Here is a 20842-nt window from a genome sequence, read left to right as displayed (position 1 = left end):
GTTTCCACTTCGCGAAGCAGTTTTGGATAGCTTTATCTAAAATGGCCTTTAAGCTCCTTTACGAATTTACTTTATTGTCATCAATAGTTTCAAAACAGCGTCCTTTCATCACTGATTTAATTTCGGAAATAAGAAAGAATCACAAGGAGACAGGTTTGACGAGTAGGGAGGCTGAGAGAGGAGAGTCATCTAATTTTTGGCGCAAAACTGACGAATTGACAAAGCTGAGTATGCGGGCGCATTTTCGTGGTGAAGGAACTATGCGTTGTGTCTCGCCACAACTCCGGTCTCTTTTTTGCGGATTTTTTTCACGTAACCGTTGTAAAACGTCTTGAAAGTACGCACGGTTCACTGTTTCACCTTGTGGTAAGAATTCAAAATGCACAATTCATTAAATTCGAAAAAACAGAGAGCATCACTTTGACAGCGGATCGAGACTGACTGCTTTCTTGGGGCTTGTAGATCTTTGCCAATCCATTGTGATGATCAAACGTTTGTTTCGATGTCGTAGCCGTAAATCAACTTTCGTCTCCCGTTATGATCTTTTGCGCGAATGTTTCATCGTCATTGGAAGTTGCTGATGAACTTCCACTCGCTGTTCGGTCATCAAACGCGGAACAAACTTTGCTGCAACTCGATGCACGTTCAATTTCTCAGTCAAAATGTCACGGCATGATCCAATCGAGATACTAATCTCTTCTGCAAGTTCTCAGAGTCAATCGGCGATTTGCGCGCACCAGATCGTTGGTTTTTTTGAACCCGGGTGTCATCAGTTGAAGTCGAAGGCCTTTCTGATCGAGGGTCATCTTCAGTCGACTGACGACCGGTTTTAAATCGTAAAAGCAATCGTAACATTGGGTACGACCCAGAGAATCATCTTCGTAAGCGTGTTTCAAAACTTGAAACTTTTCTGTGAAACTATTTCCCAATTTTATCAAAAATGTTTTGTTGTATCGTTGCTACCGAAAATCGCACATTACAAAAATCGCTACTAACACGTTGCACTCAAATAATAATAACACGAAAAACTAAACGAGATATGAATAATTCAAGAACGTGTGTGTGGTTACAGTGAAGGTTATGCGGAACACAATACTGCCAACCGCACGTCACTAAATATCTCTATTGGCGCGTAATTCAAAGTTTTCGGTTATTTTGTGAACAGACCTCTTACTGTTTGATCACTTATCGTCATTTTATACTAAAAAAAAATCCTAGTAATTTTTTTTTTTGTATTCGCTAATTACTTGCTACTGTATACCCCTTCGGGTGGAGTTGGAGTAACATATAAGAAGCATTAAAATATTAAAATTACAGCATGGAAACGGCTTTATTTTTCCAAACTTAGAGGTTGTACGAGGTTAACAAAATTAATATTTTATGATGATTGTAGTTTTTCTCCACCATCTTGAATATCCGGCAAGTTGGACCAAACTTAATTTTTGTTTTAAATAGGAATGTGGACGTGTGATACACGATTTTAATGTATAATTTTACGAGAAAAACGCGAAATCTGTTTCTCGATGAATGCCTTCGTTTTTTAATTATTAGCGATCAAAAACGGAAATCGCGGAGATAATAAAACTAGATAAAACGTCCTGTAGAGTAACTTTGTATTTGTATTGCCTCAGAATTACGAACTTTAAAACTGTTAATGTTCCAATTAATGATCCAAATGGTAATAATACAGCCATCACTTTTATAAATATCACTAACAATAATAATTTACAACACAACTAGAATTTGTAAACATAAAAAAGTACTAATTTATTGGAAAAGAAAAATTAAATGGTAATTAGCTCCTTTTACAAAATAAATGAAGTATTGTGATCGCGAAAAATTTCGGTTTTTCAGATTTCAACGGAAATATCCATTTTAATCATCCGTGAATCCATTTTCACGAGTTTACACGTGACGTATGTGTATATCTTGCATAACTAAAAAACGATTAGCCGTACGATGTTGAAATTTTGGATTTAGGATCACATCTACTCCCGTTAAAGCCCATCAGAGCTACGAACGGAGGGGGGGGTGTATGGCGACCGGAAGCGTCACAAGGCTTCCCCTACGGGATTGGGATGTTGTAACATTTGGTTATTCACCTCCCTTTTAGATTGCAATCGAATGAACCAAAATTATCTTTAAAAAAAGCCCGTAATCCAAAAAAAGTTAGATTTTGGATTTTTTCTTAATTGCAGTAATAAAACCTCATTGAGAGCTTTTCAACTGTATAAGTTATACTTATTTTCATTAGTTCCAGAGTTATAGCCAAATGAAATTTTAATTAATTAAATATTTGCATATTACAAAGGGGAAGGCACATCGGTTCGATTCCGACTTCATCTCCTTTTTTTAATTATATTGATTTATTAATAATTATTACCTCTGATTGTAAAAAAAATCAATATAAGTAATAATTCATTAATAAAAAAATAAAAAATCAGAAGTTATTAATGAAATAAAATTTTATGTACTTTTCATTTAAAAAAATTGTGTTAATGTAATTTAATCGGCGTACAAGGAAGTCATGTGATGCCCACTCAGGTTTTTTTTGCTTAGGTGACACCAAGCGCTATTTATTATAGATTAAAATGAGAACGAATCTGATAAATTTCATTCCGACCTCTCGTAGTGTTCTTTATGATTTCTAGTAATATTTGGCACACTTTTGTTATAAATGTGTATTGTTTGTATATGCGCGTTGAAGTGTGTATTATGGAATGCGTGATGAGTTAGGTTTTCGTTTGTTGTTTTGCTTTGTTTATAAATTTGTTCGGTTGATGTAGGCCTTTATTATAATTTTTTTTATCTGTTATACTTTCCATTATTTTAAATTATAAATAATTATGATACGTTAAAATTTTTATTTTGCTTATTTTTGTTATGTTAAATTGTTTGTAATGTGGATTTTTTTTTTTAGTAAGGATCCGATTGTATATAAATATAGATTCCCTCAGTTCAGTATTTATAAAATACAACTGTTTTCGATGTTTTTAAAACTTTTTTCAAAAATGTATTATTGTACAGTTTCATTTTACAGTTTTAAAGACATTCAAAAAACAATTGAAAGATGATTTTGTTTGTTACTTTTTAATTAACGGTTCATTAAATAATAATTATATCAAAATTTTGTAGTTCTATAAAAATCTCTTCTCTTGAAACATCAAAGACGGAAAACTCCCATATTGATAATAACAAAAGGAATCCAGAAATATAATGTAAAGTTATTATTAATACTGTAAAAATTACATTAGGGCTTTTTATTAGAAAGCTGAAATCCGGGTGAGATCTTTCGCTAGCCGTAACTTGAAAACAAAACGTTTACAGATCTATGTATATTTGAACTTTTTTCATTATTTTCACCAGTTGAACATGTCTTGAAGATTTCTCCATACTTCGTCGGACACCTGTGTGTGTATATATCTATATGTCGGAGGGAGATGATAAAACTGAGATTTGATCAAATCCCTAAGGTAGATGATCAATTCACGGAAGATGTTAAAATTATAACTCTGTGGGGCGATTTCCCTAAAGAAAGTAAGTGATTTGATCAAATCCCTTTAACTGTTCTAGTAAAAATATGAAATAAAAACAATTCAGGACTCGCACAGCTCTGTTTCGCTTGTTACCACACCCCAATACCTCATCGCTCCCCTCCGGCATTCGTGCCGGCCAGCGCCGCGCTTCTTACGTGACACACGCAGTAGCGCAGAATCATTACACGAGGAAGGTTGTGCGCATTTTTATTGTTTTCTATATTTAAATATGGTGCTAAGAACTTCATATAAGAGTATGTAAAGGCTTGCGTAATAAGGTTAGGTTAAGTAAAGCGGCGCAACTGAAGAATATTAAAAGAAAACATTTTGTCACGGAAGATTTTATCATTAGGCTACTGACTAATGATCAGTAGCCTATCCCGAATTGCTGTTCGGCGTTTTTTAAAATCTTCAGAATTTATCTATCAGACTCTTTAATTCAATAAATGAACAACCGGGACGTTCATTATAAGGAGGTTCATAATATGTTCCATATTTACAATTGTTTATTGTAAATAAACAATTCATTGTTTAGATACATTGTTTATGTATCTAAACAATATTATTTCAGCTTTTCAATAAAACAGTTAAGGATTTGATCAAATCACTTACTTTCTTTAGGGACATCGCCCCATAGAGTTGTAATTTTAACATCTTCCGTGAATTGATCATCACCTTAGGATTTGATAAAATCTCCGTTATTATTATTTACTTGCTACATATATATATATATATTTTCTTTGATTGAACATCGCCTTTCTGTTTACCACTAGTTGAATAATAAATGGTACTTATGCAATAAACCAATTACTAATCAACCCTTGAATTAAAAAATATTGTTTTAATAAAATAAAAGTTGTCGAGTCACGTAATTAAATTGTTATCGCATATTAATTTTACGTTTTTATTTTTATTTAACTTTTTCAAGTAATTTTTAGTTTTCATAGGTGGTAATCTATAGAACTACACCGTTTTAATTAAGTAAAACTTTTATTCACACTCACTTAGTAAATATCGATTTTGGATAATTGACAATGTAATGTACGTCTATATATATATATCTGTATTGTACGCGTGTAACTAGTTACGTTTTCTTTTTTATTATTTCTGTTAAGATTTTTATGCTAGCCGACCTTCGAATAGCTAGTATAGATAAGGTTTATGTTACACGATACTCGTTTAGGACGCTAGTTACGAGCGAGAGACCTTCATACGTGTCAGTTTTTGACTTTGAAACCAACCACACTATCTAATGGTTCGGCTGTACAACCTACCTTAAGGCTTAATAACTGGTCCTATTCTACCATATTCTCCCACCTGTCTTTTTCTATCCCATTCTGTAACTATCCCCCACTCCTCTCCTTTCATTCTTATGTTTGTTTCACAGTATTTTTTTCTAATTTAGGAATGTATTTGTCATTGTCGAAATTATTAACCTGTTTAACATTAAACAGAGAATCGGATATTCTCCTCTCCCGATTGTTTTTAATTTCCTTTTTATATTACATTTGTTGAATACGGTAAATCTGGGCGTGGATAAGTTGAGATTTTGTTTCTTAAAATATGAGTAATTCAATTAATGAAAAGACAGACGTTTAATATTCCAGGGTTTAAATTAAATTTTTTTTTCCAAATTAATACATTAAATAAATTTTAATTATTATGCTGATTATTAAAATAGTGTTCAATAAAATAAGAATATCATGTTATAGGCCTATTAAGAAGTGAGGAATGAAGTGATTTCTCGTCCCTTTCTTCACTAACCCAAAAAATAACACTAGGATATCGACATGCTAACCTCATTGAAATACGATGATGATCAGTTCTGAGTGGTGCTTTCATATTGTTTACCACAAGGACTATCATTAATATCAGAAACAGCAACTGTAATTTACACTTTTTCCCGTTATCCCTTACTCTTCTGGGCCGGACATACAATCAAGTAAAGCTCTGCCCAAGAGAGCGTCCCCTTCAACTCTAAGAGGGCCTCCCCATCTACCGGCAGTACGTCCGGCATGGCAGTTCAACTCCCCGGTGGATATTTTTTATCGCCTGCCTTTAATCTCCGAGAAGAGGTGTACCGGACCCGACTATGTCGTTCCCGGGCCCCTCCCCGGAGACCGGGTCGCGGTCTAAACTTTTCAATTCCTCACGCCTCTAACCACTGAGCAGGGAGAACCGGGCTTGATCAAGTTGCCGGGTCTGGGCCTTTTATTTTGTTCCATCCCAGCCTAAGGACCCCGGAGTCCCCGGTCGATCATCGTAACCGACACAGTTCGGGCCCTCACATCCAGGGCTATCCGCCTTTCCCTAACTGTAAAATCCACTCCCTTCCTCGACTTTGTTGCGTAGCACTTTAGTGGCAAACGAATTAAAAGTCCTCAAATTTTCATTTGATGTCAAAATAAAACGTATTAAATTCTCAGGCTGGAATCCATCCAGGTCAGCCTGCCTACGTAAAACACGTCATTCCTCGCACTTGAAGATTGTATGTTCCGCAGTATCCACCCTACTACAATACATGTAGCAGGTGGAACTCCGTCTGCCGAACCTATGCGAATAATACTCGAAGTCCCATGACCTATTAACATTTGTATCTTGAAGAAATTCATTTCGCCATGACCTCTATTCAGCCAAAGATCGATGTCTGTAATTAGCCGCCTGATCCAATTAGAACCTCCAACTGTCGTCCATTTTTTATTTTCCAGGAATTTCTCGTAGCCGCCATCGCATTACGTTTCCCCATACCTTCATATCGCTTCATTCGTTCTTTCACTTGCAGCTCAATTGGCGGGGCTGAAGCTAGCAAACAGGCTTCGTCATATGACGATAGCCACATATCACGGCCAACAACGTACGGCGATGTAAACTTTGAAGACGATTTAAATTTCGCCCCAAACTGGTGTAGGCACCAACCACAACATGAATGAAAGTGTAAGGTACCTTTAAACAAAAAATGAATGTACCAATTCATTTGATAAACCATGTTCTACATATATTTTCCTTTTCTTAATAGGAATTCTAATGTAATAGTTGTTCATATTTATTAATCATAACATAAAAGGTTTCTTTGTTAATGCCCTTTTTTTATAAGTTTGTTGAATGTCATCAATTATGTAATATTTTACCAATTTTTATACTTAAATTCACAGTTTTTACGGTGACTTCAGTTATATAAATTGCATGTGCTTTAAATGCCAAGTTACTAATGTAATCTTAAAAAATTAATATTGATAGAATTCTACCTAAACTAATAGAAAGATGTATTTGAAGCATTTACAATAATATGTACAGTAAAATTACATTTAACTTAAATTTTGAACATTTATTTTATAGTTTAATGTTTAGATCCCTAAAGTTATTTTTTCAAATGAATTTGAAATAAAATTAATATTTTAATTAATTATATATCACAGTTTTTTGTTAATTCATTGGTCTAATCTTCGGATTTTGATATTTCCTTTAAAAAAAATTGTTTTTTAAAACCCATTATGATTTCCTTATTGTTAATTAACATAATTATATTGATTTTTCCTTTTGTTTTACCTTCATATTCTTTAACATAGACATTTAGTGACGTCATAATTATAGCTTAGATATAAAAGTATTATTCTTGTTTTATACAAGATTTTTTTTTTAATTGGTCTTGCTATAGCATATTCAGTTTATACTAAACTGGTTTGTATTTTCATCGTTATTTATATCCCATACTAATAGTTTGAATATTTTTATTTATTTCTTTTTTTTGTTGTGGATAAGCAACTGACGTCAAAGAATTCCCTGGACAAACCAACCAGCCAGGTTCAAGTTCACTTGTTTTACTCAACTGGTTTTTTTTAATTCCAGTTCATTTTTTTTTTCTTATCTTGTTTGTTATATTTGCATAATTTTTATCTTGGCATCATGTTTTTTAATGTTTTATTATTTTTTTTTACTTAAATAAACAAATAAAATTGTACATTAGCATTAAGATTAATATTATAATAATACTTCTTTCAGATTTTCAAGTCTTAATTTATTTATCTATGTGAACTTTTTTTCCTAATTAGTTTCATATAACCGTACTTGTTTTACAGCTTTTATTTACGACAAAATTTCAAATAGTAACTTGTTCTTTGACGTCAAACGTTAACCTTCCCCCTTCATTTCATTATTATCTTTTCCTCATAATACTTGTGGTCTTTTTTTTTGTTAGACTTGCAATAATATTTTTTCTTTTAGAGAATTTAGTTAGAATGTGTGTAATTAAGTAATTTTTATTTTAATTCTATGTACCTAACTTATATACGTCATAAATTCCATGGTACTTTATATCTATTTGGTAATTTATACCAGAATTAAAAAAAAAGTGGCATTAAGGAAAATTTATGAGTTCTTCTAAAGCCATTATTAAGAACGTTTTTTATTTTATTTAAATTACTTTTTTAAAATCATTAATCTATTTAAGAAGAGAATGAACTTTTTTTTTGCTGAGAAATAAGTGTTATATTTTTATACTTATACAAATGATTTTTATACTTATACAATTTTTATCATTTGTATATAAAAATATATAATGCAAAAAAATCTTATAATAATATCAGAATCCTACAAGAGAATGTTTCATTTGCTCTTACAATCTTCTGGTTTCCGAAATATACCAAAGCAGTATTGAAAACTGGAAGTTATAAAATAGAAAGTTTAAAAATATTCAAAGATAAGTCCATAATTGAACTTGACAATGCGTCATCTCGTCCACCTTTCTTTTTTCCTGTTTAGTACCTCCGGTAATTACATTTCAGATAATACTTCAGGGGGTAAATGAGGAGATAGGTGATTAATTGAAACCCAACCACCAAAGAACACCGGTATCCAACGATTTAGTATTCAAATCCGTGTAAAAATAACTGACTTAACAAGGACTTGAACGCTGGAACTCTCAACTTCCAAATCAGCTGATTTTGGGAAGACGCATTCACCACTAGACCAACCCGGTGAGTCATCTCGTCCAGCTGTTGAAAAACTGTTTCTCTAAAATCGATCATAATATTATTTTGTTTGATTCTGTACTAATCACATGGTGCAAAATCCTTTTTCCAGCCGAAGAATCAAGATATCATTTACAAAATCAAATGTTTTATAAGGAATTTTTTTCTAAAATTTTTAAGTTTGTGGAACCAACTGCTGATAAAGAAGAAAAACACAGCCAATACACACTAAAATGTATAATTATTTAACTTGTACATGATTTACAATTTTGTTGCAGTTGTGAAAGACATAAACTCTTTAGCACTATACATTTCTGGGAAAAAATTTCTTTTAAATAAAGATACTGAATAAAACAATCGGATGCGAAACAGAAAACTTTCAAGTGATATGAAACGGTTTTATCATTGGAGGATATTGTGTTTTGGCTAAAAAATTTCAAAATAAATTTGGTTCATGGTTTTGGTCTGATGTGTAAGCGGTTTGAATAACAAAAACACATGAAATCGGTAATCCAAAAAAGATGTATGCGCAACATAGTGAAAGTATTGTTGGTATTTCTGTATTTGAATTCACTTCCCATCCATTTTTATTATCTTTGGCCCTTTTTCATGATATATGGTTCTGTAATTACATAATTGCAATTTTAACTGTGTTAGTTTCTTTTTGGAATTTGTAGTGCTATTTTATCCTTGATGTGATCTAATAAAGGGGCATTAATAGATTACCCCAGCCCAAAGACCCAAGTGCCTATTGCATAAAGCTTAAAAAATTTGGTTTTCTTATTTATATATCCATGAATATATATATATATATCTTCTCTTCAAGTCTGCCTTTATTATCTTATTTATTTCATCTTTTAATTTCTGGAATGCTATTCTGTTCTCTTTTATTGTATTGAAACTGTGGTGAAACTCAGCATTCCCACAATTGGGAAAGATATATACCGAAATCACACGACAATCAGCCAGTTCTACAGCCACAAAACCAGTGTACACAGTCACCCCAAGAACTGTGTACTGACCGAAGACGTTACAAATAGTGGAGTCATGTTCGCTATCTACATATCAACCCTCAGCTGAGACAATACACTTATTGGATTCAGTTAATAAAATAAAGTCCACACCACTAGCCCACCATGCCAAGTCATGGGCTGCAGAACACCTGTGCATATTTAGTTGAAAAAAATTCATTTTTTGTTTGTACAATCACAGGCCCCCATCTGATGCCTTAACTGCCCACATGTAACACAACTAGTCTGTTTTTTACAATCTACATGTTTATGACCCATGTCCCCACAGTTATAGCAGCAAGCACTTCTGTCAGGCCCCTTACATTGTGCTGCATTATGGACTCCCAGCTGTGGAAACATCTCATGTCGGACTTCCTTAACTCCACCCATGACTGCCAGCCCACTAAGATTCTTTTGTGTATTGTCAAGTGGCCAACCTCACCTGATAGAATCACTGGCATTCTGAGTCCGACTGAAAGCAAGGCCTCCAAGAGTCCTCCTGACTGCCTCCAGGACTTCCTCCCTGGTGACCTCCACATCTAAATCTTTCATGCAAACAACCGTCTGCCTCAAGGAACCCTTCTCCACAACAGTGGTTTTCGGGGCTACGGCCATGATCCCTTCCTTGAGAGCTTGCGGGGCTTTATTAACGTCCTTAAGACGGACCTCCAGATCTCTTCGGCACATCCCTTTGTGACAGATACGCATGTCACTTGGATGTGATACGGCACGTCCCTTTGTCCCCTGCCTAGTCTTCTCCAACGGAACGCTTCACGTTCTTTAAAAGGTCTGCATAGGTGGTTCCTTGCTGGCCCACTACCATAGTGGAGGACTTCAATTGGCTTCTACCCTCCTGCTTTCACCCACCATCACACAACAACAACAGTACTTCAGAATCATCTCTCCTTCTGGCCCAAAACTCCAAAGATTTCTTGGTTATTAGGCCCAACTGTCCTTTAGTGATTGCCCCTAAAATTTGAACTTCCTGTTGACCCACAATCTGATCCAGTCCCTTTATGACAGCATCTGCCGCTTCATGGCCATCCCCATTTACTACAATGACATAAAGTTCATTATACATAACACGTTAATTTACATTTTACTTTATTATCCCTTTTTACAGACTTGAAGAAAGTACGGTATTACTTTCGGCTGCATGGTAAAGGGGGGTGAAATGGATTTTCTTTACGTTTTGAGGTACAAGGAGTATGAAAATACCATTCACTTAAAATTGGGTTTCCTTATACAATTACACATATTACTGTATGCACATAGGCTATATAAAATTTTATGGTTTGAACGTGTCCAAAATTACTACTAAATTAATTTCATCCAGATTTACATATTCTGTAGTAGTGTATCTGAAATTGTGCTTGTGAAAATTTGATGAAGATTGGTAGAGTCGTTTTTCAGTTACACTCAATTTAATGTTGTAAGAACAAGCAACACGACTTGTTTGAGGTTATGTTGACCTTGTATTGGTATATTTTTCATATGCGCTATGCAGTGTGTCACAGTGGTGGGTGAGTGAGTTTAAATTCAATGCTTGTGTGTAGGGCTATGTTAATCGAGCATAGTACATAGTGCATTGTACTCTGAAAATCAATGCAGTTCTGATTCTAAAATAGTGAGGGCATCATCAGAAATGAAAAGCCTGTTTTCTTGTACAGAATTTTCTAGCTTTTTGTATTATTATTATTAATATTAATGTCTACCCTTTTATCTCTTATTACTTTTATGATTTGTTTTACTCTTATCTATATCCAGATTGAGTCTCTATTATAACAATGAATCAGTATTATTAAATATCATTCTCAATTTTCGTTTCAATACAAATTGGTGTTGTTTATTATTCATACATGAATAATACATTTCTTTAATGTTGAATATACATATATATTTTTTTTTTATAAATTTAAGAAAACAGATGCTGGGTTTATTTAGAACCTGCAGAAGTTTTGTTATCTTGTCAATGAAGTTTATACATTCAGGTATACGTGAAATTTAAGACTATTTATTTAGTGTGTTCTTTATTATGCTAAAGTCTGGTTTGGTTTAGTTTCTTTCTTTTTTCTCAAATTTTATTTTTTTAATGAAAAATCAGTTTTATATATAAAATGTTCTGTTCGAATAAAAGGAAACAATTATATTTTTACTAATAAAGATTAAATTTCCATTAAAGTTTTGAACTTATTGCATCTTGAGTTTGAGATTTATTATATATTATGAAATACCATTTTTACTATTTAAATGATAACTGATTTCATGGTGTATCAAACCAAGAATATCAATTAAATGAAAAACAGAAATCTAGAAATTGTGTACGATAGGAATCCATAAAAAGTAAAATGTGCTTAAAATAAATTATTTGCAAATAATTTTTTTTCTAATTACTTATCAAAATTAAGTTTATTTATTTTTCAACATAATCGCTAAGTCGATGTAAAGATTTGTCCTGGTATAATGTAGTTTCTAAACACCCTCTGCCTAAAATTTTACCATCCACTTTATTGTTAACAAAATCAGTTTTTCTGAAAGATATTCAATAAGTTTATAAAAATTAAGAGGTGTTATCAAGAATTTCCCTACCTATCCAATCAGTTTCCTGGTGTATTCTCCAAACAGTAGTGTGCGTCATTGTCATGCAAATACTTGGTTCCCTAGATGAATTTTTGACATGTTTCTGATGAATATCATCCTCCAATTCTTTAAAGTTACAACATGTTTGTTAGACGAGTTAACCACTAGAACAGCCCGGTGGGCTGCAGAATATTGTTGCGATAATTTTACAGATTGATGTTGTTATTAACTTGTTTTATAACCAGAGATACTTCATGGAAACCCATTTGTTCTGTAGGATATTTAAAGGTATATGTGTTTCAGTTGAACACACAGTTTTTCAACAATGTTCTTGAAAAATGCTGATTTTTTATAACACCGTACGTTAAATTCTTAATGATCTAGAAGTTAAGCTCTCTTATTGAACGGAGAAAATGTTTATTGTTTTCATAAATAGGCAATAGGCTGTTTCCCAATAATAGTTATTATGAAAAATGAAATTTTTATTGTATAGGAAATGCTAAACCTGACCAGGATTCATACCCAGAGCCTTCTACATGAAAAAAACAATCCACTATGAAGGTTTGTGTAAACGATAATAAAAATGTTGCATTGTTTCCTACAGAAAAGGGTGATTGGTTTTTGGTTTTTTAATTTATTCTACCTGTCCCAAATTTTTTTGGTTATGAAGCATGTAAAAAACATACGGTAAAATTGATACTGGTCAGAGTTAATTTCTCTGAGAGTAATTATTTTTATTATTAAACCCCGATCTTTTAATGAATGTAGTAATGTCTTTGTTGTTAAGCAATAAATCGTTTACATTTTGAAAAGTTTGGTGTGCTGATCTGTAAAAGTTTATTCAGCTTTTATGAAGAAGAAAACCACTTTTTCTAATAGACTTGGCATGGGATCTTGTTATTCTTTGGTATGATCATGCGATTTTCATTATATTTATGTTTCATATCAGGAATGCTATAGGTTTATATAAATATACACACACACACAAGAATTATCATTTTTGAATGTTGAAAACATTAGATTTTTTTGTAGGATATATCTTAAGGTTGTGTTTTTTGGACAGTTGCGTATTAAGTTATACTTTTTACTTATTACAACTTTCTCACCAGTAAATTATTCTACAATTTTTTGCAAATTGAATTATATTGAAGTATTTGGTTTATTTTATTTTTTATTTTTTGAATTTTATTTTTTGAATTTTATTAAATTGTTAAGATGTTTATGTATTTTATTACTTTTATTTTTTTGAGATTAATACTTCTGGTGAAAACGTTTGACATTCTGGTTTTTTATTTTTGTGGTAAAAGTTGTTTGTTGCTTCTTCCTCTTGTCTATCTTTCGTCTTTAATAGTGGTAGCTCACATGAATTTTACTTTCACTATTGCAGGACAAACAGACGTAAAGACAAACCTACTTGTAATTTTACTTTCACTTTAAAATGTTGTATAAACTTTTTTTTGCAATAAATTAAGCGATACTTATAAATGAAATAAATATTTTATTTTATTCTATCAGTTTATTTCCTTCCTTTTTATTTATTTATGTTTTACAAAGTCAAAATATATTTTACTTTTTTGTAATTGATTTTATTTTTATAAATAACATGTTTAAGAAAAATTACGTAAAATTGAAAATATTGATGATTTATTTTTTTATTCTTTAAAAAGAAGGCGATTTATTTGTGATGTGAATATTTTGTGCTTGGTTTTTATTTTAATAGCCAACCAAGAAATATTCATTTATGATTATTTATATATATAATTTTTTTTAAAAATGAATTAATATACCACAGATATTATCATGGTAATTGGAAAATGAAAATTTGTAGTGTATGAAAAATGCCATACCTAACTGGGGTTCGAACCCAGAACCTCCAAAAGAAAGGCCAAGATGTTATCATTCTGTCATGCAGATTAACATTTGTTTTTAACAATTTTATTTTATGTTCTCCATTAATATTCATGTTAACAAAATCCGTAAATGCTTCCTCAAATTAAAGAAACAAAATATAATTTAATAACTATAAAACTTATTGAAGTCATTAGTTCTTTGTTGCCTAAATTTTTACACATTTTTGTTATCAAGAATAGATTATATATAATTTTTTATTACTTTTTTTTTTATTCTATCTATATAAATATGGTTTGTCCCATTAGAAGAGTTCAAATGAGAGATTGAACTAATACTTCATACCATGAATGGATCTGACACAGAACATTTTTTGTAATTCCACTTTATTAATATTATATGTTTGGTTACTATCAATACAAAGTGAAACATACTTGCTTTAAATCTATTGATCTGTAGGAATAGGTTTATTAATTATAGTAGTTCCAAACATTGGCATAATATAATTTATTGTGTTTGATTTCCTAAACCAAGGTTGTAAGAGATTATGTTTACAATCTCGTACCTAGTATTAACTTTTTTTTTTTTATTTACGTAAAATGTATGTTCATAAATCAAATTTGAATCTTATAAAGAATTAAATCTACTATTTTCAAGAATTCAGATTTTTTTAAGTATAGATTTTGTTGTTGTTTTATTCATTTGAATCAATAGAGTTAATGAGTCTTAACCTAATTACAATTTTCTGTGATATCAGAATCGTCCTTTTTGATGAGGTAGAACTATACAGAAGATCGTTAAGAATTTTATTAATATTGTTATTAATTCTGTATGATAGAAAAACAAAGTAATTAGTTGGTTTTTTCCAAAAATAGATATTCTGAATTTTATTTGTAAATTTTAAAGGAAAAATACCACATTTTATTTATGATAAATAAATAGGATTTTTGATTTCCTTGTCACTGAATGTCAGTTCAATAATTATCAAGTTATTGTCGTACTTTATTTATAAAATTATCATGTTGTTTGTCTTGTAGGAAATATGTAATTAGCCCTTTCTCACACTTTCTATTTCAAACATGATATTTAATGCAATAAAAGTAATTTTACCCTTCTCATTGTATTGTTTAAATTACTTTAAAACAGAAGACTTTTAAGCAGTAACATGTAGATCAAAATTTTTCCCATCTACTACTTTCGTTGTTGCTTAAGCGATTTACATTCATGTATAATAGTGAATGGTACAAATTGCTCATTTTGTACTTAATTTAACAGATTTAACTATATAGTAAAATTGAAATAATAAAATAAAAATTTCAGTAAAGCTATAAAATAAACTGTCATCAATCATTAATAATTGATTACCGGTTTTAAAAGTGTTCTTTTTGTGCAAACAATATTGCAGGCACTGTTTCCAGTAACAAGTGATGTTACTGGAGTGGCCAACATACACTATAACTCTGTTTATCCGGATGCCTTTGATGGTAAATGGGGAATAATTTAGCATCATAAACAGAGTGACAATGTCAAAAGTTAAAAATTGGATCTGTTTCATTTGGTCAGCTAGATTGCCATACGTCACCTTCCTTTCCCAGTTAGATAAAAACAACTATATGAGCAGAAAACAGTTAAAATATTAATTTTACATACTAATTTAAATTTGTTTCATTTAATACTGAAATATATAAATGTTTGCTTTTATTCATTGCACAAAACATTTGATTGAAATTTCAGTCTGTATTTGACAGGAGTTTTTAACTCATATGTTACTAAAAAAAAATACATTGATGCAATACTGTTTTATGATATTGAAAATACATTTTTAAATTTTATAAAGTTAAAAATAAATTGCAATCAAAATCCAATTTATAGCTTGTCAAAACAAAGAAAAGAATTGCTAATGATTTTTTTTTTTTAGATGCTATATGTTTTTTTGTATTACTGCACCCTTTTTTTTTAATTATTTAATTTAAATGTTATTTATAATTTTTAATTATATGTTTAATTTTTTTTTACAGTATATGATGAGCGGTTGGGGAGGCCAGTATAGTTTTCGATGTCAACCAGTCGATTATTCAAATAGCCCTATGGCTTTAAGAATGGCACGCACATGCTGGTGGTATTATTTCTCTAAATTTACAGAATTTTTTGATACGGTAAGTAGTTTTTAGTAATATCAAAAATGTTCTAAAAATTTATGAAGTAGGCATGAGTACGAGTAAATTATATTATTTTTTTAATTTTCTTCTGTTTATAAGTAGTTTATATACAAGTTAGTTTTATTTTTAATTTTTGCATGTTTTGCATATTTCACATAAAAAAATTTAAATTACTAAAAAAAAAAATTTTTTTATTTATTATTTTTTTAATACTTTTATTTACAGCTGCTTGAACAGTTAGTCATTAGCAACTTATTAGTATAATTTAACTGTATTGGTAATTTGTAGTCTTAAACAAACTCAGGCCAACCATTCCTGAGACATGTGGTTAATTGAAATCCAACCACCTGTATCCACGATTTAGTATTCAGATCCAAATAAAAGCAACTACCTTTATTGGGATTTGAACCTGAGAACTTCAACTTTGAAAACAGTTGATTTACAATGAGTTTACACTAAACGAACCCAGTTGGTTAAAGTTTATTTTGGTTTGTAAGAGTATTACAATTCTGGCCCCTGATGGATTCATATGATATTCTGGCATTATCCAGATATCTAGTGTAGCTTTGTTGAATTCAGGTCCTTAGACACTGCACTTCTTTTTTGAGAAATGTAGGTTGTTAATTACCAGACCAGAGTTTCTTAATTAAATCCCAACAACAGACCACTATTGTGGAACCAGCATACTAAAATATAACTAGCCAGACCTGATTTTGGATCTCTCTCCCTCCCTCCCTCCATCACTCACTCACTCATAAAGTAATATTTTTTGATCGAAGAAACTATTTGATCCATCCAGAACATTCTGGGTTCAAATCCTGACTAGGCTTGGCATTTTTTCATTTTATAGTTATTTAAAGGTAAATAAATTATGGATGTGTTTGATTACTTCTTTGTGTACTTTTCAGCTTTATTTTTAGCTTTTTTACCAGATTAATTGTATATATGTTTTTCAAATTTAGTATAGAATTTTGTATTTAAGCAATAACAACCTCTGTAGTTATTTGCCTATTAAGAATGCAAAAAATGAATTAAAAATACCTAATTAATTTTTTTTTTATGAAAGGATATGAAGAATTTAAAATCTGTAGGACGCATACAAATGATTTGGAATACTTTAGGCTAAAATAGTTGAAGAATGTGATGTCACAAATTAGTTTAAATTAACTTACATATATGGAAAGGAATAGGTGCATTAAACCAGTCAAATGACAGATGACGAGAAATGACTAGAATTTCTTTTATTCTGTGGTGATGGTAGACAGAGATATTGTTTCAAGTACATTTTTATTGTTTATATTATACTGTATATGCCGTGTTTAATCATTTATTTCCGTGGGCATTAAATTGTTTACTGTTAATTTTCCCATTGTTTTAAGTGATGAGTTCATTTACCTGTTACTCAAATTTTTTGTGTGATTAGCTACAGTTTTTTTAACTAGCCTTTTTATATTTATGTTAATGATTGAAGTTATATTTACATAAAATTAATATGTTTCCATTTGATCAGAATCTTATTCCTTTTACTTAAACATAGTTCACTCCATTTTAAGAAAGCAGTTTTTAGGTTTAACCTTTTAACGATTCTTTATTTTAGTGGAAAATCATATTGTTATGCCTTTTAGGTAGATTTCATAAGAAAGCTACTATCTATTGTAACAGGTACCACGATTGGACTTCTGGAAATATTTTGACATATCTTCGTGTTTCACTTCCCCCAGACCCCAAAACCACCATCAGCTGAAAAGTTTATATATATCACTTTCTTATGGACACGATAACTGCCATAATTTTGCATCAGTCACTTTCATACTGTTCTCTAAAAATAACTCTACCCAAAATCGAGTTTGTTAATGACCAAAATCGGATCATGTGGGTGGATATGGGGTGGATTTTTTGAAAAAACAAAATATCACTATAACTTTCTTATTAAGTAAAATATTGAATTTGTTTAAAGTTCCTACTATTCTTTGGATAAGAGCATAAAACTTATCTAAGTAAATTTTTTTGATATCACCAACCACTGACCCAGGGGGTTGAAAAAATTGGGTTGCAAAGAAAAAAATTATCATACCTTCCTTAATATGCACATATTGAATCGGTTTAAAGTGTTCATTAGTCCTCTAAACATTACCTAAAACTTTTATTTAAAAAAATTTTTAATATGACCAGTTGGGTCTCATGGGTTATAAGAAGACCGTCACTAAAAATATCCAATAAATATCTGTCTTGTGTTCAGTTATGAGATAACCAAATAAATAACTATATAAATATATACTCGTTTGTATATATATATATATAAATTTTTATAATAAATAAATCTAAAAGTATAAATATAATGTAACCAAACTTAACCTACACTCGCTAGTCAAGGTTAGCGAGCGTAGGTTAAGTTTGGTGGGTCTTATAATTAATATATATATATTTATCTGGTTACCTCATAACCGAACATGGACAGATATTTATTGGATAGTTATAGTGGTGGTCATATAACCCGTGAGACCCGACCGACCCTTACAGCAAGGGATGACCAAAATGTTGCTGGAATTGTAAGAAGATGGGGCTTGTAGTATGCTAAACATGTGAAACTTTTTTCCATATGCAACCATTGTCATATTGAGTAAATTTGAAGTTTTTCGTAACTTTAAGGTGGAAATTTTTTTATTCTCAACTTAGCACCAGCGAAATTTACCTGGACCTTCTGGAATGCCAAAAGGGATATTTTTTTTATCCCCAAACCTTTGTTATTTTGTCAATTTTTTTGTTTTTACATATTTTTTATGAATGCAGTGATATATGACAAAAACTAATTTAAAAGATCCATTTATGTTTTTTTCTTATAATGCAATATAAAAAATAATATTTAGAAGTTAATTTATATCACTATCATTTACATGTGATGTACACACTTTTTTTGTACCACAAAATATCACTTATAATACCAAATTTTCATATATATAATATTGTAAAACATTAGTAAGTACTTAATTCAGATAATAACACGAAGATCATTTATTCACATTAAAAATTATTAAAGTTAGGTTATAGTAAACAACTTTGTTATATCTAATTACGTAAGGTAACATCCAGATACACAAACAATTGGAAATAAAAGTATGAATGAAAATTACACAAAAATAAAATAAAAGTATAAAAACAATAAATAACACAAAAATAATAAAACACATGCACAAATTAAAGAACGATCAAAACAATTAAAACCAATGCATGGTAATAGCTGTTAAGAAGAATGCAAAACAAGACATAGAATAGAGAACCAATGTGCTCCTAGTGCATCACCATTAAATTAGAGTAAAAATGGAATTAGACTCGCACACATTGCAATAACTCATCAAAAAACAGAATAAAACAGGTTAATTATTTCATTGTCTGAAAAGACACTTTTCAGCAAAAAAGTTGATGACAAGTTATTTCATCAAGGGCAATTTTTAATGACAAGTTATCATCAAAAACCAGTAAGGGGTTAAAAATCAAGTCTTAGGACTAAATTGTTAAAAAAATACTTGTTTATATCAATTGAAGTACATTTATTTTGCATTAACTATTTGCATTAAAAAAATATTATTTTTTTGGTTACTTTCTACTCCTGCTCACTTTTGATTGTGTTCATAAATTTAAAAAAAATTATATCTGATCTGCTCTGATAAAACTTTAGCCAATTCATTGTATCAGCGATGACAATCATTGACACCATTTTGTTATTTTCATTCAGAGTTAATTTTAAATGAAGAAACAATGAAAAATCAGGTTGTGTCAAGTCAAGAAAGTATATTGGTTCCCCAAACTGATTAGATTGTGGTATGAAGGTTCATGTCCTACTATTTGATTGACATGGTGCCTTGTAATGCAAAAAACCAATTTATTTTTCATTTTTTAGAATGTTTCTACTGATTACATCCAGTACTTGATAAAGGATACCGATGTGCATTTCCTTGTTCACTGTTTGGTCATATGAAATGAACTCATAGGGGGACAACAATACACTTTTAATTAAAATAAAAAAGTTTCCGAAGTAACTTTTCCTGTACTCTTGTCTGCAAAATTTGTGTTCAAGATGATAACAGTTTTTATTACAAAGAGAAATTGATATCTATTACATTAATAAGCAAAATTTATGAATTGTATAAAAGACACCCTGTCTCATTGGTTGTTTATGTTGTTCAGAAAATTTGTATTTTGATCAACCCATTTCAATTGTGTTTCTGTTATCCCTGTATCATTTCATAGAACAATGTATTTGTCAACACATTGCCGTTTCTGGTTACTATTGAGAATTATATGTCAATTTATATTACAATATTATGTCAATGACACAGCATCTTTCTGTATAGAATACTGTGTCGATGAGATGTTCCAATATCTTTTTCATTTCCTCAACAGATTTTTTTTTTTCAGTCACTTAAAACAATAATTTGAACAAGCTCAATGATTTAGTCATGTGTTATAGTAAATAACCCACCTTATAAATGAACATCATCAACATTAAGACAACCTTCATAGAAATGTTTATGTTACTTATACATCTATATTTTATTCCTTGTTATTTCACTGTACATGTTTTTTTAAGCAACTTTAATGTCTGAAAGTGATTTTTATTTTAACAAAACAAAAAAGCTTGATGTCTCATACCATTTAATAGTAAACATTCTAAAGTGCAAAAATGTCATACGTTTGTTTTACTGTAAAACAAATTTTTAAAAAACATGAAATCAATCGATAAT

The 20842-nt window shown here is 30.6% G+C and overlaps 1 protein-coding gene across 2 annotated transcripts in view; it reads left to right on the top strand.

Annotated features, from left to right (window-relative positions):
- The window catches only part of LOC142332731 (very long chain fatty acid elongase AAEL008004-like), a 271686-nt gene that overhangs the window by 231684 nt on the left and 19160 nt on the right, over positions 1–20842 (top strand). For both annotated transcript variants that reach the window (XM_075379328.1, XM_075379329.1), the window contains exon 4: positions 15960–16097. In XM_075379328.1, coding sequence (XP_075235443.1) covers positions 15960–16097 — 138 coding nt within the window. The remainder of the gene's footprint in view (positions 1–15959; positions 16098–20842) is intronic.

This window comes from Lycorma delicatula, chromosome 12 (genome assembly GCF_047948215.1).
Source record: "Lycorma delicatula isolate Av1 chromosome 12, ASM4794821v1, whole genome shotgun sequence".
NCBI lineage: Eukaryota > Metazoa > Arthropoda > Insecta > Hemiptera > Fulgoridae > Lycorma > Lycorma delicatula.
The sequence above is the reverse complement of the archived record's forward strand: the minus strand, read 5'-3'. Positions and strand labels throughout refer to the sequence as shown.